Source organism: Bison bison, unplaced genomic scaffold (genome assembly GCF_000754665.1).
Source record: "Bison bison bison isolate TAMUID 2011002044 unplaced genomic scaffold, Bison_UMD1.0 scf7180017864530, whole genome shotgun sequence".
NCBI classification, from domain to species: domain Eukaryota; kingdom Metazoa; phylum Chordata; class Mammalia; order Artiodactyla; family Bovidae; genus Bison; species Bison bison.
The window spans coordinates 6,991,891-7,005,369 of NW_011495080.1; the positions used below are offsets into that span (position 1 = coordinate 6,991,891).

Below are 13,479 nucleotides of genomic sequence, written 5' to 3' on the forward strand. Positions count from 1 at the left end.
TAAGAACCTTTATCAGATTTCTTTATTTTGTTGCAGAATTTGATAGGAAGGGATGTGCATGGGCATCTCATGCCCTGCTACTGTCCCACTGTTAGCAGAGTTACAGCTTGAAGCCCCATCAAACTGAATAATGTTTTAGCTGTTTAATTTGCGTGCTGTCCTTAAGTTGTTCTCTTAAGATGCATATTTGGCCCAAAGCACTTAAATCTCTCCTATAGCTACCAATGCCCCCACCTTAAGTACTCCATATCAGTATTACTGAATACCTTCTATGTGCCTGGTATTATGGGAATATAAAAGAGTATTTAGAATCTGTATGTAGGATTCAATTCCCACCATAGGCATAAATCTCTAGAAAAGCTAAACTAATAGAAAGGAAATGCAGGCAGAGCATGAGAAGTTTCATTATTCAGAGCTTGTTTTGAGTTCTTAACATGGTTTCCTCACTTCTTTTCCTCTCAGGTGTATACAGAGGTGGCTATGATTTATTGGTGAGGTCCAGGCTGGCCTTAGCAGATGGGGTGACCATGCAGGTGACTGTCAGAAGCAAAGAGGGAACACCTGTAGATGTTATCTTGGCTTCTGTTGGATAAGGTTTTACTGGGCGAGTTGAAATTGATGTACCCTTCACTGTCGGTGGGCTTTCAGGCTATTGGCATGAATTTCCCAGAATCATACTTTTAAAAATTAATGATTTCAAAAAAAAGCAAATTAAATATTTGGCCCTGAGCCAGCAGATCAAGCAAACATCTGTCTTTGTGCATGTCTTTCTGTTGTTGTTCCTTTTTAATACACTTGGTCAGCTTTGGTATGATAGTACAGCTTTTGGTGAGCTTGAAAATCAAATACTATCCTCTACCCCAGCTGCTTAGCTTCATTGAACTCTTTAATGTGTGTCTGAAGGCTCCTGGCAGTGTTGGAAAGCTTTTATCCCAGAGGGGTGGTTGGGGAGGGGAGCCAGAGTCCACTTTTGTCAAAATTCATTTTTATTAATAGAAAAGAAACACTTATTCCAGTTGTTATACTTGAAGTTGCTAATAAAAAAAATATAAATCACCACTTAATGATCCTGCTTTAACTACTAAGACAATGAAACTGCGGCTTAAAAAAAAGTATTCAGCACCATTTGCTCATAGGCCTTTCAGACTGTGTTCTTTAAGTTTCTGGAACTTTCCTGTCTGTAAAGTACAGGAACTGCTGAGCTACATGAGGAACCCTCTCTAGGACAACCAACGAGAAGTTAAGCAGTCAGTATACATTCAGCCCGGTGACTTGGACTGTACAACGTTCCCCTCCTCTCCACTAGCTCAGGAGGGACAATGCTTCTATGCACTGAGGTATGAAGAGTCTGACTGTTATAAGCTGGAAGGATGAGTTCTAACAGCAAAATAACAGTAAATCTCTGGCACAAAGGCTACTGTCTTTAATGTCCTGTGATTTTAGGAAATTCTGTAAATAGCTTGGATTTAGTTCAGTTTACTCAAATGAAATGTTTAAGGTCTGCTAGAGTATCTGCTGGTTTAGTATCTTTATATATATAATAAGTGTAGGGAAATCATAGTCTTGAAGTATACTTAGAATACTGCATTATTTAAACCAAAGTCTAACAAAATGTCTACAACTAGAAGCAGCTAATGAAACTAAATCCAAAGTTATGACAAGGGAAACTCACTCTCACTTGAAGCTGTACCACTTAGAGAACTCAAAGCCATTCGAGGCAAGGTGAAGGCAGCACCTTTAGATAATTCCAAACCAGGCCAGAAATCAGCATTTCCAAATACTTCAGAAAAGTCCACAGAAGTGTTTCAAAGACTTTTATGCAAAAGAATATCTATCTTTCTGCATCAGTGAGTGGTAGTGCCCATCATAATTTCCTGTGTAACACAAAGACAAAGGCAAGTCCATACACTTGATCAGATGTCAAAGGAATGGGAGGTGGACCATCCGGTCACCTTACAGCTTCTGCTGGCTTTTTACTATGTGCTGTTCACCAGTGTGAGTCAGGTGGACTTTAGTGAGAGAATAGTGTCTGGTGGCCAGGACCTCTTTTGGGCATTTCTTCCTAAGTGGATTACACGACAGATAAGGGAAAAGGGGAGGGAATACAGGGGAGCTACTCTTTCCAGCTCAGAAGGAGTTGATGAAGCCCATATATGCATTCAAGAAGCCCATGGGATCCTCTAGCTGTGGATAGTGGCTAATGTGGTCATCCAGAATCGACACTGTGGACCGCGGCAGCGTTTTCCTAGTGGAAGAGAACAGCATGGAGGTGAACTTGAGGCTGGAGGGAGGGAGAGGGGTGTAAGCCAGTGGGCAGCCCTAGTAAATGCCCCTGTGGACATACCACACTGGAAAGAACCAACAAAGAGCTTATTCACCTTCTACTTTGGAATTGTATCTTTAGGCAGATAAACACGCCAATTCCATTTATAATGTATACAGACTAGTTTTTAAATATTCCAACAGACCACAATGTGAAAATGCAACACACGTGCAACATGGGTCAGAGCAGGATGACTCCCAGCTCCTTAGGTAAGTGGCCACTCAGCAACTCACTGTGAGTGAAGACAAAAGACCTTGCTTACCCTGAGGAGATGAGAGGGCAGTCTGTTTAAAATTAAATGCAAGCTATTTACTACTGGGTTCTTTCTACTAGGCCATGTGAAGGTATGGAACATTTTCATGTGACATTGTCAATCAAGCACTCATATTCCGACACCTTCCGACTAAGTACCTAGAGAGCAGAACAACCTGAGAAGGCACTTTTGCACAGCTCTCTCTTCCCGCACAGTCTCCGCAGCTGAGGCCAATGAGTGGCTTTACAATCAAACTTAAAGCAAACAGTTAAAATATATCCACTTCCATTCCTTGGTTCACACAATAGCTTTTTCTTACCTGTACACCTTGGAACATGTAGAGTGACACATGTAGACTGATAACCATGATAGTGAAAACAGGCTGTATAAACCAAGAGAATGTATAACTGAATTTCTTCATCTTTACACTATGTGAGAATTAAGATTTCCCCAGTTTATCCAGTGAAGTCAGAGACAGGCTAGCGCAACAACCCTCAATGGGCAGTCCTGTTCACCACTGTCAGGAAAACAAAGACCCCTGAGGGAGACTCACCTGTACAGCTCCAAAAACTCGGGATAGGGGTTCACCGGATCCAATGGCCCATAGATAAAATGAACTAGGAGAAGGGAGAGGAATGAATTATTAACAGCTCTCACACCATAAAATTACCCCTCAAAATTTTTTTCTTTAAATAATTTTTTAATAATAGAAAACGTAGCTTCTTTCAATAAGTAGTTTACAAGGAACATATGAGAATGAGCCTAAAAATTAGTCCATTTGAGACCTTTTCACCTATAAACACCCATTCATTCTCTTCCTCTCTTCTTTGCCCTGGACCAAAAGGTATAAGCCCCACTTCCAACATTTCCATTTTATAAATCCAGGAGACTGTCATTCTTTTAAGTCTCTCTTCACTTGTAATTGACCCTTGACATTTGAAATCAACCAATGATATCCTGAACACTAATTATTCTATGTGAGACCATGCACTGTTTTTCAATCCATAGGAATGAAAAGACAAATGAGCAGAAACCACCTATAAGCCTCTTGATTAGTAATCTAAACAGTCTGTCATCCCAGCAGTTCAGCACTGAACGTGGTGACTAACGACAGTGCACAGCACAGAAAGTGGTCTAATCGCACTGACAGACACCAGCGCCTTCTGTGATAGGAACGCAATATTTTATATACTTCTCTACAACACATGTCCCTGGTTTCCAGATTAAATACGGGGGGCCAGTTATATCTGAACTTCAAATAATGAATTTTTTTTAGTATGTCTCAAATACTGCACAGCATATACTTATCCTAAATACATATCTGTTGTTTATCTGAAATTTATTTTCAAATTTAGCTGGGTATCTTGTATCTTGATTTGCTAGGTCTGGCAATTATTTAAGCCCATGGTCCCTCAGTTTTCCTGCCAGGAAGTAACACAGAAATACTCACTGGGAATAGATACAGAGGCAAGGGCTCCCACCCAGCGTCTTCTAAACTTCTTCCTCTGATTGATGTACTGCAAGAGACTGCAGGACAGACAAGTCAGCAAGAGTAAAACAGGAAACTTCTATTGTTCTGTGGATGCAAAGGCCTGACAGGAACCACAAGGAACACCATCTATGTTTTCTTAATCCAGAAGCACCTTGCTATTCCTGGGAATGGCCCGCTTAACTTACTCATTTCTCTTAACCTCTGGAGTTCACTACTACGTAGCTATGGCAGTGATCATGCCTACTATCAATGTCAGAATTAATGGTTCTCTGTGTTTATGAAGCACGGACTGAGATCTAGGAAGGCTGGAAATTACTTTGGATTAAAAGTGACTAAAGTCTGAGTCTAAAGTTCTGATTTTGGCTGCACCACTAACTAGCTCTGTGACTCAAAAGTTGTTAGTAACCTTTCACCTCAGTTTTCTCATCTTTAAGAGGACTCAACTACAAGATCTGTAAATTGACATCTGCTTCTAAAATTCTCACGGTAGAAGAAGTTCATGAGCACAAAGCTTCATCTCCTGCATTATCCACAGATAAAATGGAGGAGGAGCCCTTTCCCCACAGTGTAAGATGTCAGAACTCAAACTCGTGTGCTCTAATAACTGTGCCTGGCAACTGTTTTTGTGAACTTAAAACATCACCTTGTAGAACTTTCTTGAAAATACAAGGGAATTTTAAAAGAGGCCTTTGTTTTCCAATTTTTTTTATATTAAAATGAATCTTCAAGGATCCCAGGTGAGTTTGAGGTGAGGAGGAGGAATGACTCCTTTGACCTCACAATTTCCAGCAGAGCCACCAGTTAAAACACTGGAAGCTACACTGACCCAGCTGGCAAAGAGGCCGTATCCCAAGCAGTTCCAGATATCCTATCTCAAGGTCCCTCTGTGAAAGCAGCTACATTCTCATTTGAACCAAAGGATGGGAATTCTTTGTACAAGACAGAGAATCCTCCCTTCTCAGTCCTTGTTGCTATAGAAAGGATGCAAAAAAGTAAGAAATCTGTACTTTGAGAGAGGAATTAGGCACCTTTCAGAATTATACATTTTGAAGTACTTACTATTGCCAAAAAGTCCAAAGACAATTTACCAGTCAATCAGCCAGTTACAAACTGAATTAGCACTGGAATTTGCAGTTGTTTACCCATACTTTTTGTACCAAATGGCTTAGGCTCAGTGGCTACTATTCTCAATTTCTTTCTTTCTTAGAAAGTACAGAGCAGGACTTCTTGGTTTGCCTCATACGTCATAAGCACTCTTCTTGGAAGTTATGAAAGCAAAGAACAGAACACAATCCCACATCTTTTCCCTACTTCCCCAAATAAGTGTCTCTGGAAACCAAAACAAAGGTTATTTCTTACCTGTCAATAACCAAGTTCCCATCATTGTTGCGTATCCCTGCCCACATGTCCCACAGCTCACTCTCAGAAGGTCGGGTGTATGGCCCAAAGACGGGGGTGAGACTGAATAAGTCCAAAAAAGCAGAAAGGCTAAGTGTGAGAAGAGCTCAGTACATCAAGTATGATTGGCACTTCAGGTCACCTATGTCCAGCCCTTGACTGGTTTTTATGAATTCCTCCTACTACTTGCCTGGCAAGTGGTCAACACCTTTAAAGTATCAAGCCCTAAGATCTGGCCCAGAGCTTTAATGCAGCAACTTTTCACTACGCTGTTCCTGGGCTGAAGTAAGTCCATCTTTAACAATAACTTACCCTCGAGAGAATACGAAGAAGTTCATCAACCGTGTGAGGATAGGTGACAGCATGCCTCCATCTTTGAGAAGCTATAGGTATAAAAGTAAAAATCAGGATTCCAAGGAAAGAAGACAACTAGCCAGGATATAAAGTTTTATACTAGGAACTAAAAAAGGACTTTAACTAAATCCACTGGATTTCAGTTTCTTGATTTGCTTACCCACATTCTTTTCTCATAGATGACAAAGCTACTTCTAATTTCCTTTAAGATTACATTCTACACTGATATATTTGATTTTAGGATCCCATTTTGTTGAAACATCATGCTAATATCCTAAGTCTTTAGATAGCTGTATTTCTCCAAAAACAGTTACTGATCTCAATTTCAGAAATAAAGCTTTGTTTATATAGGGTTACTTCTACTGCTTTGCTTTTCCTTTATTAAGGAAAAAATTAACTTTATTAACATGTAAGTTCAGGAAGAAATATATTTTTTAACTACAGCCTGTGGCAGCAGGTATGGGCCCTTGTAAAGGTTCCAGCATTACAGAGATCAGTATAAATTTGAAAAACTATTAAAGAGCTGGTCGATGGAGTAACCAACCTTTTGTAGAAGGAGAGGACGGTGAGTCTCAGGAAATATACCTGTAGGAGAAGAGACTTAAGTTAGTCATTTACCAACAATTTTAGGCCAAACAGAGACTCATCATCAAAGGCTAGTCACCCTATTAATCACCTTAGTGGCTGTTACTGCCAAAAACAGAATTACAAATAAAAACTTAGTACTGTCATTTATTAATTCTCCAGGGCATTGTGTTTACCAGGTCAGATTCTATCCCACTGGAATTACTTTCCCCACTGCAGAGAAAAGGGAAAAATATGTCTCAGTCATCCACACTGGCAATGACTAGACTTGCTCCCCTTAGTGATTCCACCCATTCCTTGGAATGCATAGTGTTGTTACTGTTTGGGGCTGCAAAGGAAACCAGAGATTTTTTAGGAAGTGTAGGTCCTTAAACCTAGTTTTTCCATTTCCTTTTTTTTTTTCCCCCCAGAGTCTGTGGGAGAAAGCTATGAGCATGACTGATAAAAAGATTCCTCTCCCCATCTGCCCTTAAGGTAGTCTAAGGTATTTGAGGGACACCTGGATATATTCATGGATTTACAAGCCAGGCTCAATGGCAGGCAAAGAACAGGAAACATCTCCAAAAGGTCTAATTAAGGGTTCTCTAACTTGCAACTGAAACTTGGCACTGCTGTGAATTGAGAGTTTCCGACACAAACCACGACAGTGTTAGAAGCACGTGTGGCTTCATCTTCAGTCTGCAGAACCCACTGCAGTTGTCGCAGAGATGGTGAAGCATCATCTGCACTCCCCACTGCTTCTAATTACAGCTGTTACCAGACCCACCGTGAGATCTTGCTGGAATATGCATTAAACACATTTAAAAATCTTACTATACCCTATCTTACGGTAACACATCTTTTTATTAACTTATATCAAGATAATCAGTTTCCTTTGTAATCTTATTTTCTATATTAAAAAACATTATTCTGAGAAAGGGTCAGTAAATCTCTTCAGACTACAAAAGTGGTCATGGCACAGGAGAGGTAAAGATCCACTCCTTTCTGTGGGTCTGTTTGCAGTACCATCAGACGACCATTTAGACGTCACTGCCGTTTCTAAACGTGGCCCTTCTAGGCTACACCTCACTTCCCACCCTCCTCCATGCAATTACCTCCATTTGACAGACACAGACTCTTGATTGTAAGCCGACCAGATCGATTCTGCTTGAATCTAGAGATGGGAGGGAAACACAGCTAACTGAGCCAGTGAAGATGAACTCCCAAGAGGGAAAAGGCCCAGAAAGAATGTACTTCTACCATCTTAGACGAGTGCGACCTGTAGGAACGTCAGCGCCTCACTGACCTGTAGAGCAGCTCCTGAGCCACGGTGTCCCCGTAGTCGTGAGACAACAGGTTGATCCTGCGGCTCTGGAGCCCCAAATGTCGCAGAAGTGCCTCCACGATGCTGGCCTGCTCAAATATGGAATAGTGATGTGGCCTCTAGAGAAAGGAGAGCCCAGACACACAGGATGAAGTTGAGGCTGCAGGTCTGTCTGCCAGGCCGATCCCTTCATCCTCACCTACCCCCACCCCTCAACGCTGTACCATCTAGATGCCGCTTACCGGTTTGTCACTGAAGCCAAAGCCTAGGAAATCAAGGGCAATCACTCGATGAAACCTGAGGGTCAGACCTTCCCAAATCTACAAAAGAGAAAGGGATGGTTTGGTCCTAATCCTTCTCCTCGTCTCCAACCTACAGGAACAAAGGAGTTTCATCCCTATCTCAGCTTAACAGACAGCCTTTGATAAAGGGAAAGTCTCATGAAACCACCACAGGCCCACAAATGATCCTCTCGGAAAGTGCTTTATTCCTAATAATTAATCTCCATTGATGGAGGAACTCGAGCACTTTTTAACTTGGCAATGATCCCTCCCAGATTGCCAAAGACTTTTTTTTTTTAACTCCCTTACAGTAAATGAGAAACTGTTCTACATTTAATCCTATTTTATTAAGCAACTCAGATACGTAAAAGCCTTCTGCTGTTGCAAGAAAATCCTTGATTTTGGATTTTAAAGGCATAGTAGGACCCAGAAGTCTGATTTTATTACCTTGTACCAATCATAGCTGGATGTTGGAAAGCCGTGTAAAAGCACGACAATCTCCGGACTTCCAACCACACCCACAGAGTCTGGGAAGGAGAGAGAACAGTTAGGCCAACTCTAAGAAAATAACTTTGAAGATGTAAAAAAAATCTAAGTAATCTGGTATAAAGGTCAAGAAACACTCACCAAATTAATGACATTAATACATTTCTTTTTAAAATGCAAGCTTATTGCTTTAGGTAAGAACAGGCATTTGATAACTATTTTCTTTTATCCAGTATACTTAAAAATTGTAAATACAGCTAATACTTTATACAAACTTTAAGTGGAGCATAGTCTATAAAAATACTGAATCACTAATGTTCTACACAGAAACTAATTGTAAATCAACTATACTTCATTTTAATGTGAATAGCTCACTTTATATGAAAACACTTGATGGCAGACTGCTTACTTTCACCTAGGTTTTTAAAATATTTCCCTATTTCTCCCTTTATTCTGTATTATTGTTATATAAATTGCTTTTCCACAGTAAAGTTTCACAGTTATTAAAAGTACACTCACAATTTACAAACTACAAGTTCTGTGCACCTATTAGTAATGAACAGCCTCACAAAAATTCCCTAAAATATAGTAACTCTTTTCCACTCACTGAGCTCAGTTTATGCTGTTTGCCCAACACTATCATTTCCCGCATTGGAGACTCAGTCAAATATTAAAAGCGTAATGCTCGACTACTGCAAAATTCTAACTATAAAAAAGGTTAATCAACATAATCATGAACATTTTTAAATTTATAAACATCTTTTATATTAGCCAAGCATTTAAAGAGTAAGGAGCCTTGCTAATAGTATTAGATTAAAACTGATAGATTCATATACCACCATTGGCATGAGAATTTGATAATGAGGTTTATAAAAATAATTTGTTAAAAGCAATTAAAAATTTTATATACTTTAGCCTAGACATCTTAGTCTTGAGAATCCACACAAATAAATCATTTCATTTACAAGTAGTACTGTTTGAAAAAAAATAAGGAAAAAATTAACACATACATGAAGATTTCCCCTCAACATTAACTATTTAAAGCACTGAAAAACTGGAAACAATCTAAGTGACCAACATAAAGAAAATTATATACTTACTTTTTATTGAGTACAGCAAATGAGAGGAGGTCAGGAGCAATAATGAAAAACGGTTTATGACAAACATTTTTCGTTATTGCTCTTGACCCCCGCCCAAAAGTAATCTTTTCCGATCTCATTTCTCATTTTCTCTACCTATAAAATGAGAAGAACAGCACCTACCTCCAAGTACTGTTGTAAAGATTAAATGAAATAATGACGGTTGAAAACATAATTCAATGTCTACCATAAGGTAATAAGCAGTTGATAAGTAGCAGTAATGACAATAATTATTAGCAAGTTAATTTATACAAAGGTATAATATTTAAATCACATTCAGTTATGCATGTAAGAAATAATCTTTATAGAAAAATAAAACTCCAGGGTAGGGGAGGAACAGAACCACTGGTAGCTGTGTCTATGAATGCTGTTTATATTACCTGACACTAGGGGCGCTCACAAGAGAAAAGCCAGTACTGTCTATCAATACAAACCAGACCGCAAAGTAAATGAACAAGTCAGTCTGCAGACAGGAATCTCAATTCCACCACCCTCTCTCCCTCCCAGCAGTTTTCTGTGAGCTTCCCTGCTGTCAAGGTAATGAGAGAAATTAGTCCATTCCTCCAAATGAACACTGCACAGGAAAAAAAAAGGGTTTTTGCCTTCATCGCGGAGGGGCGACAGAGACCAATGGATGCAAAATAACTACCTCGGTGGGACCCATGGGACCTTTTACATGCAGTGTTCCGAAGAGCCCTGTTCTTACCTTGGTAGAAGATGCGCAGTCCCTTGTAGGTGAAAAATTTGCCTGACGACTTCCATGAGTGAAGAGCGGGGGAAAGCTGCGGGGGCGGGATGTGCAGATAGGCCGCAAGCAGGGGCACCGCCAACAGCCCCACCTGTACCCACCACTCCCGCATCCTGTAGGAAAATCAGAAACCTGTTGTGAGCGGTCAGGTGACAATGCGCACGATCTGCAAGCCCCAAACCGGTCAAGTAGGGGGTGGATTTCTGCGCTGTGTGGTGACTGCCTTGTCCTCCATGTCAACCATGGCAGAAAATGTACTCTGCCTCCTACGGCCATTGCCGTATTTGGTCGTCGTTCTAATTTTAAGGGAAAATAGATTATTTTCATATGTAACTTTCCCCCTCAACTTCTCCCCACTTTAACTCTGCAGCCCCTCCCCTTGTGCTGTAGAGGTTTTTATATAAAGTAAAAGGAAGACAAGTTACTTAAGTAACTACATTGGCTTTTATCAAGGCATTCCTGGGGGGATGGGGGTATTTCCCTCATATTTACTTTAAAAGCTCTACAACCTACCCACTGGCCCCCGCCCCAGTAAAATGTTTTAAATATATATTTTTTTAACTCATTTAAAAAAATACGTAGTGACATCACATGTCCTTAAGCAGAGAGCTGCTCTTGATTTTCTAGTGTTTATCAACCCTCTGACTCCAGTGAAGCCCAGTTTGATACTACTATATAGATTTGGGCTGAGAAACTGGTAGGGGTAAAGAGTGTGAAAGTAAGAAGATAGGTGCTTTGTACATTCCAACATAAGCAGCTTTGTCATGACCCTGAATATCTAATCTCTTAAGGCAGTGGAGCAGCAGATTTTATTTCTGCTTTTTTTAGCACTCTTAAGGAAGCACCCCTATTTATTTATTAGCATGCTCCTTACTCCCCATCTCCCCCCACACCCAAAAGGAGGCAGAGAATCTGAGAACTGATTTTGTTTTGGGGAGGAGGGCAGTGATTTACACACCCAACTTTTTCATGCCCATGACTTTGAAGGTCCAGGTCAGTTTATCCACAATAACAAGTGCTAAACAGGAATTAGAAACAGTCCCCTCAGTTTCTAGTTTATAACTCCTGAGGGTCACCAAAGAAAGAATTATCAGTTGAATGGATGTTCTCTTAAAAGTAGCCAGAATGGAAGGAAATACCTCCTAAAACTAAGAATTACGAAGAACACAGAACTATAAATAAGCGGAATTCATTGTGAAAGCCCTGGTGGAAATGGCTTTGTCTGGACACACACCCTTCCATCATATTACCTATAATCTGGTCACAATCCCTAACAAACTAATATTTATTTTAGAGCTTTTTTTTTTTTTTTTAATAACTTGTGGTTTTATGTCCACAGAGAACCTCAGCTCCTTTGCCTATTTTAAGGCATACCAAGGCAGTCTCCCCACCCCCCGCCTCCCCGAAGTATATGTCCATAAAATAGTCAGTGACTTGGTTCTTTTAAGGTAGAAAGATTAAGAAATGATTAGAAAAAGTACCCTGAACATGATCATTATATCACAGTATTCACCCCGTAACAGTAATAGGCTGCATCCCATTATCTCCTTAAAAGGTGAGGTGACAAAAGGTATTATTAGGTTTAGGTTATCATTTCTCCATGCTACCTGTCCTGGACATACATTTTCACCTGCGCATTTCATCCTTCCTGATCTCCCAATACTTCTCATTCATTTACAGGTTCCAGCAGCTGTGTATCTGCAGTGACTCAGCAGAGAGTCAGGGAGGGGATACTAGAGGAGGGGAGCAGGAGGCAGCTCCCCCCTCCATTCCTGGGGTTGAAGTGGTGGCGGGGGGCAGTGGTAGCCCCAGGAATGAACAGACGCTGTTTCTGGACACCACCATCCGCCACCTCTTCCTTCTCTTTTACTCTAAGAATGCAAAGAGGCAACCCCTCACGAAGCCATACATTTAATTACTTCAGTAAAAATGCCCCTAATAATATTTTAGGATTGTTAGTATGAAAGCAGTCAGGCAGTCAGTAGGTAAAATGGATTAAACATTTTTTGACTAAAATCTCCATTATTTGATGAGCCAAGAATTAAGAATATAAATTCAGCAAATGCCAGTAACAAACCTTCCAGAAATTAATGAACATTTACGAGCCTTTATCTTGTAAATAGGAAAAATGCACACATTTAATACCACCAAACCTGCCCACTTTAGAGCATCGAGGTGAGACTATGAGCTACTTTGTGCGTGTGTGTGTGTGTGCTAAGACGCTCAATCGTGTCCGACTCTTTGTAACCCCATAGACTGTAGCCCACCAGTCTCCTCTGTTCATGGGATTTTTCAAGCAAGAACACTGGAGTGGGGATCTTTCCTTCTCCAGGGGATCTTCCCAACCCAAGGATGGAACCTGCGTCTCTTGCGTCTCCTGCATCAAATGGAGGATTCTTTACCACTGCGCCATTTGGGAAGCCCAATACTTTGTAAACCAGTGCAAATAATTCATGTGTAATATTATGACAGTTTGGTCACATCATTCTCACTTGGCTTCCTGTTACTTAAATCTAAAAAATACTTACGCCTTGGTGATAACACACTGCCAGTTCTAGTCACACCTATGCGGTAACTCATGCCACAACGACCGCAGGGTCTTCAAACCCTAAATCACGCCAAAGCAAAACCCAGGTCTAGAAACCCTACATCGCGCCAAGGTGATGCCAGAGTCTAAACATCTTAAGTCGCGTCAAGTGAAACCCAGGTCTAGAAACACTCAATTATACCAAGACGGTATTGGGGTCTAAAAATCGTCGTTTGTGCAGGGGTGACGAGAGGATCTAAAAATCTTCTATCGCACCATGGCGATGCCGGGGTCTAAAAATTCTCAATCATGTCAGGGTGATACTGAGGTCTAAACATTCTAAATTACATCAGAGTAGTACCAGGGTCTAAAAATCTTAACCCTAGGGCATACTAGGGTCTAGAAACCCTAAATCGCACAGGGCGACGCCCAGGGTCCAGAAATTCTAAATTGCATCAGAGCGATACCGGGGTCTAGAAATCCTAATTTAGGACACTCCAGCATTCTTCTGAACGTTCTACAGCATTCGGGCGAGACATCTCCTCCCAAGCAGGTAGAGCGGGCTCAGAGGACAAGAACACATCCCCCCC

General features: G+C 40.7%; 2 protein-coding genes across 4 annotated transcripts in view; one reads left to right on the forward strand and one right to left on the reverse strand.

The window, feature by feature from the left end:
* COPG2 (coatomer protein complex, subunit gamma 2) overlaps positions 1 to 1,057 on the forward strand; it is a 141,166-nt gene extending 140,109 nt beyond the window's left edge. For 2 of the 3 annotated variants that reach the window (XM_010831667.1, XM_010831666.1), the window contains exon 20: positions 463 to 1,057. In XM_010831667.1, coding sequence (XP_010829969.1) covers positions 463 to 593 — 131 coding nt within the window. In that variant the 3' untranslated portion in view covers positions 594 to 1,057. The remainder of the gene's footprint in view (positions 1 to 462) is intronic. The other variant, XM_010831665.1, reaches the window with a different exon arrangement.
* The window catches only part of MEST, a 13,327-nt gene continuing 816 nt past the window's right edge, over positions 969 to 13,479 (reverse strand). Inside the window, exons 2-12 of the mRNA XM_010831664.1 lie at positions 10,321 to 10,475; positions 8,437 to 8,516; positions 7,951 to 8,028; positions 7,691 to 7,827; positions 7,500 to 7,558; positions 6,365 to 6,405; positions 5,779 to 5,849; positions 5,428 to 5,529; positions 4,027 to 4,103; positions 3,130 to 3,193; positions 969 to 2,245 (exon numbers count right to left, since the gene is read on the reverse strand). Of these exons, the coding sequence (XP_010829966.1) occupies positions 2,128 to 2,245; positions 3,130 to 3,193; positions 4,027 to 4,103; positions 5,428 to 5,529; positions 5,779 to 5,849; positions 6,365 to 6,405; positions 7,500 to 7,558; positions 7,691 to 7,827; positions 7,951 to 8,028; positions 8,437 to 8,516; positions 10,321 to 10,474 (981 nt within the window). The 5' untranslated portion in view covers position 10,475 and the 3' untranslated portion in view covers positions 969 to 2,127. The remainder of the gene's footprint in view (positions 2,246 to 3,129; positions 3,194 to 4,026; positions 4,104 to 5,427; positions 5,530 to 5,778; positions 5,850 to 6,364; positions 6,406 to 7,499; positions 7,559 to 7,690; positions 7,828 to 7,950; positions 8,029 to 8,436; positions 8,517 to 10,320; positions 10,476 to 13,479) is intronic.